The sequence below is a fragment of the Fusarium phalaenopsidis genome (genome assembly GCF_050370095.1).
Source record: "Fusarium phalaenopsidis strain FUZ10S chromosome Unknown contig_32530, whole genome shotgun sequence".
Classification (NCBI taxonomy): domain Eukaryota; kingdom Fungi; phylum Ascomycota; class Sordariomycetes; order Hypocreales; family Nectriaceae; genus Fusarium; species Fusarium phalaenopsidis.
In genome coordinates this window covers 1-9331 of record NW_028145371.1, presented here as the reverse complement: position 1 = coordinate 9331, position 9331 = coordinate 1, and the positions used below count along the sequence as shown (strand labels likewise).

Sequence of the window (9331 nt, the reverse complement as noted above, 5' to 3'; positions counted from 1 at the left end):
TATATTATCTTAGCGCTAAGATAATCAAGGATACGCAGAGGTAGGCATCTAATTACGAAGTCTTTTAGAACTAGCACAAAGCCCATAATAATCTACTACCAAGGCCCGATAATATACCGCTAATTGCTAGATTAGGTCCGCTAGGTATAAGAGGTATTTAATGCGAGTTTATTATAGAATAGAGCATATCCCCGCTAGATTGCCGGTATATAGATATAGAGTTATAACGGATTCGAGAGTATCTTAAGATTAAGCACTAATAGGATCTAGATCTTAAGGGTAGATATTACTTAGCTATTATAGCCAAAGAGGAAAAAAGTAATAGCCCGTGGAAGACTAGGGTGTATTATTAATGATTATTCTTACGAGGTCTAAGCAGCGAGCTATTTAAAGTGGCAAGGGGGCTAAATCTTAATTAGTTAAGGTCTTAAGACCACGGCTCGTAGGCTAGACTTCAAGCGACTATTAACGCATTTTAAAGAAAAGGCAATGGCATCTAGAGCTAAGAGGCAGGGCGCATCGATGCGGAGGATAACTTTACGGCGCCGAATCCATAGCTTCGCCGGCTTGGTTTTGCTCTTTACTTAAAGGAATTTAGCGGGAAAAAGGACTTTCTAAGGGACTTAATCTCTATAGAATACGAAGTCGATCTAAACGACCCGGACGAGTTAGACGACGCTTAGCTTCGGTTTATATATATCGCTTTTAATTAAATAATTAACTACGCTAAAGCTATTATTACTCCTGAAAATATCTCTTAGAATGCTCTATTTAAGGTTAACCATAAGGAACTTATTAAGGAGAGGAGCAAGCTATTTTATTTCTAGTTTAAGCCCGAGACTTAGAGATAATATATACTTATAGTCAAATAATTACTTACTTATATTATTTGCTATATATCTTTTAATAACAAGGCAGATCGGCCACTATTTAAGCTAAGTAAGAGACAGCAGAATGCATATAATATGATAATAAAGCACGCAGACGACTTAACTGATGCTTAGAAGGACTATGGCGGTGACCTAGAGGCTCTTAAAGTATCTAAGCTTCTTGATTTACTTGAAAATAATGTTTTAGAGCTTTATATATCCGTTCTTAATCATTTCACTAAGGACACGGAGTATAATAGCATTCTCATTAGCTTCTTAATGGTTCTAAGTGTCCGTGCGGATAGTGCTTAGGAGGGCTATGCGAATTTTACCTTAAAGCTTTCCGCAATTATAGTAATATCCCGTCTCTATATCATTAAGTACACAGTTAATTAGCGAGCTAAGGCTATTAAGCAAAAGATATAGTAGGGCTAAGGCCGAGAAGAGGCAGAGGAGAATAGTCTAAGTAACTTTGCGCTTATATCTAAGATAACTCGCCGGTTTATGGTCGGAGGAGGAGAGGGTTAGGAAATAACGCTAATATAGTTTATTATCCGACTCCGAAACTTTGGCATAGCTATATATAATAATACGGTATCCCAAGGCTCGGTAAGCTAAGATAAGGAATATATCATCTTCAAGGGCATCCAGCTTAGTATTCTTAATATATAGGCTATAATAAAAATGGCCGTCTACCAGCTAGAAGATATATTATATAAGGACTTACTATTTTATAAAGAGTTTTTAGATTAGTCTCTAACTAAGCTTAGCTTACCTGAGATCCCATAGGGCGAGCTCTTAGATAACGCTGCTAACGAAATGATTAGCTATTTATTTATTAATAAACTATTCTAGCATAATAGAGGCATAAGTAAAGGCTAGGTCGTTTAAAAGATATTATAGGATAATAGCTTAAGGGCTATATGGGTTAAATCGGTGGGTGATAGCGATGGTGGCATAGAGTTAAATATAAAGGCGGCATATTAATATAGTCTCTAGGTAGAAAAAGCTTTAGAGTTGCTGCTGTTTCTGGCGCAGCTAAGTGGCGGGTTTCCCCCAAGGGCATATAAGCTTCTCACGATTTAATATCGCAATATAGCTAATAGAGGAATTTAGAATATTTTAGTTAACTAGGGGCTTATTATAATTATCACGGGTATATATAAAGGCTTCTCGATATCTAAAAGGCTTAAGATTATTTATTAGTTCTTACCGCGGGAGGTTAGTACTCCGCTAGTATACTTCTTATGGCTTATTTTACTATTCTAGGAGGATATCTAGGCTAATATATAGGACCGGTCTAGCTTTAATGCTAGTTTATGGGCTACTAAGGGTATACCAAAGAGCAATGGCCCGTAGGATAACAAACAACCCGGCGGCACTGCAGAGGCTAGTTAAGAATAAGCTAGCCAGGCTGGGGAGGGTGGGCAAGGCGCTTGGAAGCTAGGACCCGGGGAGCACTGGACGTCACCGCGCTTGGCACGTATTATCCGAAGGCTCGGTATTGCAGCGTGTGGGCAGAAGCTTAATATCAGCAGCTAGAGGCACATATTAACTGCGATCAGACGATGATACTTCCAGAATGCATCCATAACCCACACGAGACTACTGCGGGAAGCAGACTCCAACGACAGCGATAGCGATAGCGATGATAATAGGGATAGTCCGTATGATCTGCAAGCTAGTCACGGGTCTAAGATCGCAGGCTTAATCTACGAAAGACTTATAACCGAGGGAGCTTTTAAGACTAACAAGCGTTAAGTTAACTTTCGATATATTAGTAAAGAGTAGCATTAACTATTAGGATTTCTATCTGCGATAGGAGGGTTTAGCGAGGTTCTTAAGCCGGGCCATAAGCGAAAGAATATATCTATATACCATGAAGTACTTTAAGAGTTATAGTTAAAGAGATAAAAGCTATGCCGCCGAATTAATATTAACCGTAAACTTACTTATCTCTACGGAGAGTAGGCTATATTCCGGGGCGTGTAGCGGGAGGCGATTAAGGCGATTATAATAAATAAGAGCCTAATAGTAGTAGTAATAGGAATAGGTAGTAGGAAGAGTTTAGGTTTTATATTGCTAATAGCGAGCTACCTAGGCGGCGTAATTATAGTCGTAGTTCTATTAGTATCACTATAGGGCGACTTAATAGAATATTGCTAGAAGATAAAAATACTATATGCTAAGTAGCGTAGCGATTAGTCCCTAGGGGTAGCGTCGCTTGTTTTTATTACGCCTAAGTCGGCAATAACTAAGCGGTTCTACGACTATATAGAAGGGCTTCAAGTGATAGTATAACTCGACGGGTTTATGTTTAATAAGGCTTATATTATCTTAGAGGGCACGCGGGACTTCTAACCGAGGCTAAGAGAGCTTAGGCGGCTAGCACTAGTAGGGGTATAAATAGTATATCTGACGGCAATATTGCCACTAAGCAAGGAGAAGGAGTTTTTCGAGCTAATTAATACGCGACCAGAGGATATAACTATGATTAAAACCAGCATAACGCGCTCAAACGTGGTATATAGCATATAGATAATAGCAGCAGTAACCCCCGAAGAGGCTAGCGAGGCGGTTATGATAAGGGTATAAGAGATTCTAGATTAGAAACTCAAGGAGTATTTATAGCCGGCGAAGATAATTATATATTATAATATAGTCATAGCAATTAATGCTCTTGCGATTAAGCTAAACTATGATACTTATTACTAAGATATTAATACTTGAGATAGTAAGGCAGAGAGGCTATGAGCTTGGATAAGTGGGGTAGAGCGAGAGCGATATAGCGGAGGGCGGGTAATTATAGCTACTAATGCGCTTAGGTTAGGGATTAACGTCCTAGATATTTAAGTAGTAATATATATAGAGATGCCATTTGAGATAGCAGATTATGCGTAGTAGAGTAGATGAGCTAGGAGAGACGGTAAGTAGAGTAAGGCGATAGTAGTATAGGTAGTAATCGAGGGGTAGGCAAGGAGACTAATAGGGTTTAGGGGTTATAGGTCTACGGAAGACTTCGTTAGCGGGAGGGTATATAGACGTATGGTATTAGACTCAGAGATGGATAGGTGTGTTAATTGGGATAGCTATGATAAAGGGGAGGAGTGGTGTAATATATGCTAGGCCGCTAGCGAGGAGGCTAAACTGGAAGATTTAGAGGTAAGCGAAGAGGATAAGGAGGTGGATATAAGGGAGTAAGAAATTAATATGTGGCTGATTTAAAGCTAGGTAATAAATAGGGCTATGAGCGAAGCAAGAGAGGTTAAGCTATTTAAGGAGAGGCTCTAGGAGCGGTTATTTAGTGGCTATATGTTTTGCTATTAGCTAGATTTAGCTAATAATAACGCGGACTATATTATAATAGACTGCGAGATAGCATAGACTAGTAGGGGGTTAGAGAGGAAGATTTTTAATATAGGGCTTTAGATATAAAGTTATTTAAGGAGGGAAAGAAAAATAGAGGGTTTTAGGGGCTATTATAAATGCTTTCTTCCGTAGGAAGTATATATTAGGTGGGAGGAAGATAAGGTATAGGGTGGCTAGCAAAGAACTCTAGTAGGGGAATGCTAGTACCGGGGTATTATGGCATCGACGATCGCGTATATATATACGCTATCGCCGGGGGAGGCAGAGAAGTTATTTTCTAGGCTTAGGTTTAAAAGGGAGGGGGGCAGTTTAGATAAGGGGAGAATCAAGCAGTAGGAGGTATAGAGATAGATGGGGAGGCGGATTAATTAGGGTGGGTTATAAGCATGGAATATATATAAGGTATTCTTATATATGGCAGAGACTGCGGAGTAGGGTTAGATAGGTAGAAGAAAAGAGTTATATAATTAAAGCTAGAGAAATAAAATAAGGAATATAGGGTTAAAAAAAAAAAAAAAATATAAAAGAGTAATATAAAGGAAAGGATATATAATAGGGGTAAATTAAGTTTTTTTTTTTTTTTTTTTAAAAAAAAAAAAAGAAATAAGATATAGAGCTATTTTACTAATAGCTATAATTAGTTAGGAATAGGATAGAGGTATATAAGTAACTAACCCCTATTGGCTAGGAGCTTTAGAGGGTTAGGGTAATTTAAATAATAATAGAAATATAAAAGTTATAAAGAGTAAGTATCTAGGAGCTTAAGGATAAAGCGAGGAGATATAGGGTAGCTAATTATATAATATATAGTAAGAGGGTAGGTATTATTATTATATAGGAAAGTAATTTTAAAATAATTAAAGAATAAAATAAAAATAAAATTATTATTATAATAAAGAATTAAATAATAAGGATAATATATAAATTTAATAAAAAGAGTAAAAAGTAAATAAGAGCTATATAAGAGGTAATAATTATAATTAAGAAATAAAAGATAAGTAAGGGAGTAAGATAAAATAAATAAAAAAGTATAAAATTTAAAAGTAAAAGAGTATAGTAAAGGGATATATAAGGATATAAGGAAAGAAGAGAGAGATATATAGTATAAGAGAAATATAAAGAGGGAGTAATAAAATATAAAGGAGAAAAAGTAAAATATAAAAAAAAAAAATATAAAATTATAAAGGGAAAATAAATAAAGAGTAGGAGGTACTAAGATAAAGAGATAATAGAAGAAAAGTAAAAGTATATAAGAAAAAAAAAAAAGGCATTAATATAAAATAAAATATAATTTAAAATATAAAAAAGAAGAGAAAAAAAAATTAAAATATTTAGGGTTAGGGTTAGAAACAACCGCTAGCGCTATTGAATTAGAAACAACCGCTAGCGCTATTGAATTAGAAACAACCGCTAGCGCTATTAAATTAGAAACAACCGCTAGCGCTATTGAATTAGAAACAACCGCTAGCGCTATTGAATTAGAAACAACCGCTAGCGCTATTGAATTGCAGTCAAAGATCACCCCGAACCGGTCCCGGTTAGGGTTAAAAGTTATGCGTCTTTGGGCTATCCATACCACGAGCCCCTAATATTTTAGAAGCCTACCAGTAAACTTGCCATTTTTGGACGCCCTCCCCACCTAAACCTGGGTTTAGGTGTCCGTGCGCACCCTCCCCTCCTCAAACCTCTAAGCCTCCATCTCTCCTCCACCTTTCTCATTCGTTCTCCCTGACTACCATCTATGCTCCTTTGGCCACTTCTTGACGACATCTAATTCTTGACTAGCAGCCCAGAAGTCTCCCGTCTCCCGTCTCCCGTCTCCCGTCTTCCTTTCTTTTAATTAGTCACCTTCCCCACCCCCTGTACCTTAACACTCCCATTCAATATAATAACCCGAACCCTCATCTCTTCCCACCTGTTGCTTCTTACCCTTTTACAATTCCACATCCCACATCAAATAAAATAAATCACAAACAATAAATCCCAATAATAATAATCATCAATCAATCATCACAAACAATGATCAAAATTGGTCGCCCTCTACCTCCCAAATCCAACCCCGATCCCCGGCCCTCCAAACGGCTGAAAACTACCCCTACCCACCCTTCCCGTGAACCCCGTCTATCCACCTCTCCCTCCCTACTTCCCGTCCCCGACGATACCCCATCATCACCACCTAAGCCCGCCAAGTCACCAAAGCCTCCTCCACCTTCCTTCACCGAGGTCGATTCCCTGAGGAAACAGGCGGAGCCCTACCGCCTCGCCGTCGCTGAGCTGCCCATCCATCTCCTCCATTCCGCCTGGTCTCGTGGCAACAACAGGCCCCTCGACCGCAATCACGTCGCCCATCTTTGTCGCTCTTTCCAGAATGGCGGCCTCGCACGTCGAGCCGAGCAGCACTACGTCCAGGTCTCCTGCAGTGCTGCCGCCGTTCAAAAATGATCGACGCCATCCCAGACGCTGATCAGAGCACTGCCCAAGACCGACGTCAGCATGTGCTATCCTTCAAAAACTGGGCCGACTTCAACGGCGACGAGAAACCTGAGCTCATGGCCGGCCAGCATCGCATCGAGGCTCTGAAAGACTACGTGAAACAGACGGATTCTGATTCGAGCGATTTGTGGTGGATTTGCGAATTTTACGACAAAGGTGTGACCCCTCTTCAATCACCCCCAATCCGCAGATCTTCTCTACCTGATATACTACTTATACATACATAACAAACAATACTCATCCTTATACACAGACACTCTACCAGTCGAACTTGACATCAAGCTTCGTGTCAACCGTCGCGATCTCACCCTGCCCGATACACATGGTCAGATCTGGTTACAGCTCGCCTCCGCCTTTGACCGGGACCCCACTCTATTTTCTGCCGAGAAAAATGTCAACAAGAAGGGTATCGAGAAAAGGATGTTGGATATCCTGTGCCTGACAAGTGAAGCTCGCTTTCCCATCAGCCGTCTCGTCACGCTGTGGAGAAGCGAGCGGTGGAGACCTCGCATTACCCGCTGGTGTCGAACCTCTCTGGGAGAACCACATTCAACATTTCAAAATGGTATCAGATCGCAGGGTACAGATTGGACGATGTGAGTAACTCACCCTTGACATCCGTGATGGACCTACCATTTATTCATTCACCTCTCCCACCCCAGACAGTCTCGGATCAAGCCTTGCCTAGAATAATATGTGGCTAACTTGGGTGTACCATCGTCCTGCACGAGCAGTATTGGTTCGATACGTTCTATCAGATACTCGAAACTTTAAGGGCACTTCCTGCCTCCGCCTCTGAGTCCATTCAGATTTCAGACTGGACCATGCTCGCCTGCAGTCTCAAAAACGACACCTATGATGCTGCAGATGTATACCAAGTCTTTTATCCCAAGGAGGACAGTAGCAGCGGCGATAGCAACTCCACTCCATCGGTTCCTTCCACTGGCAAACCGAGCACAAAGGCAACACGGCGAACCGGATTTCTGACCTCGCTTGACAAGGAAGCCTATGACAGTCTTTGCCGCCATCTTCAACAGAACCTTACTCTTCGTTTTCCGGATGTGCAGCCTTTATTGCGGATCAAAAAGGAGGAAGGCGAGGTCATGGCACAGGTCATGGACCATGTAGTGCGCTGGGTCAACACCCAACCCGCTGATATCATCGGTCTTCACGAGAACAACAAGCCTTTACGACGAGAAGACCTGGTGCCTGCGATCAAAAGTCTCAAGGCGACTGCTTATGGAGACGATTGGTGGACTCGGCTCAGAGAAGACGACGATGTCGATGGCGCCGACGATGTCGCGTCCTGGCTCGACCTGCGTTCACGGACCCTGGAAAGGCAGGTCCTCGACTACGTCCGCAGCCATATGACCGAGTTCAGGGATCCTCGACGAAACACTATCTCGACTTGATGCCAGAAGAACATTATGAGCAATATGCAGAACGCTTCAGCACCGGCGATCTCTGGATGGGCTTATTTCACATCGTCCAACACGCTGTTGGTCCTGCATTTCGTCCGGTGTGGGAGGATTCGATCCCTGAACGCATCGGCGCGGATGACGCGATTCACCAGCCGCAGACTGAGATGCGCCACAGACCACCGGCTTCGGCCATCACACGAGCTATCTGTAGTCAGCTGGGAAATATTCCCGAGGTGAAGGAGAATCCTGCATTGAGAGGCGTGTACGCCTCGAGCGAACTTGGTGCCTATATCGATCATGCTGTCCTCGCATGGGCTTCCGATCGATGCCGCAAAGCAGTGGAAAGCAACGAGTCTGACGAAGGAAATCCTTGGTCAGGCGAAGCACTCCAAGCGATCCAGGCGGCATACCAGGGGTACGAGAGGATCCTGGCAGGAATGACGTCCGCCACTGCAATTTCCGAACACGATGATCAGCAGCAACAGCAGCGGCGCACTGCCAGACGAGCGTATCAGCCACGTCCCGAATGAAGTGCTCCGTCAACAACAGGGTGCCGTATCATCGAGCCCCCATCTTCGCAAAGGTTTGTTCCGATCAACACGGCAGACAGGGCACAGCGTGACAGCGGGCGCACAATGGCCATGGAAGAAGACCTATTACTCCGAATGCAGCAGCGGCAGCAGCGGCGGCAACAGCGCCAGCCATCAAGACATCCTCAACAGCAGCCACCTTCGTTGCCGCCGTTCGCTGGATTGCCTCCAGCCCAGGAGACGGCACTGAGAAGCCCCCGCCACCAAGACGGAACACATGCAAGGAATGCCGCGGATCACGGTTATCAGCCACCTCCTCAGAAGTCTTACATTGCAGCTGAAGTCGGCCGTCCGTTGCAGAAACTACCAAAGGGAGATGTTGGGAACGGCTGGATCCACCAATCACCAGCAACCAGGACAACGTTACCGAACGGGCGGCCAAGCCCTAGCCAATCCCAGATGACTAGGGCGAGACGACAACGCCAGCGTCACCAGGAACAAGCCCTTAGCTCGCAGCCACAAAAGAGATCATCCTGGATGGATGGGCCTGTAGCGACGTCCGGAAGTAAGCGTTGATCCTTCCGCAGGGCAGGCGGGCGGGCAGCTGGGAACGACAAGCGAGCCATACCCTATACCAAAAAGATATACG

At 43.0% G+C, this 9331-nt stretch overlaps 1 protein-coding gene across 1 annotated transcript; it reads left to right on the top strand.

Annotated features, from left to right (window-relative positions):
* Positions 1 to 7293: 7293 nt before the first annotated feature.
* Positions 7294 to 8682, top strand: LRP88_15035 (uncharacterized protein; the record flags this gene model as incomplete). Its single annotated transcript, XM_083251366.1, has 3 exons — positions 7294 to 7327; positions 7860 to 8086; positions 8164 to 8682. 3 exons carry the CDS (start codon positions 7294 to 7296, stop codon positions 8680 to 8682), a joined length of 780 nt encoding a protein of 259 aa, XP_083092862.1.
* Positions 8683 to 9331: the final 649 nt, after the last annotated feature.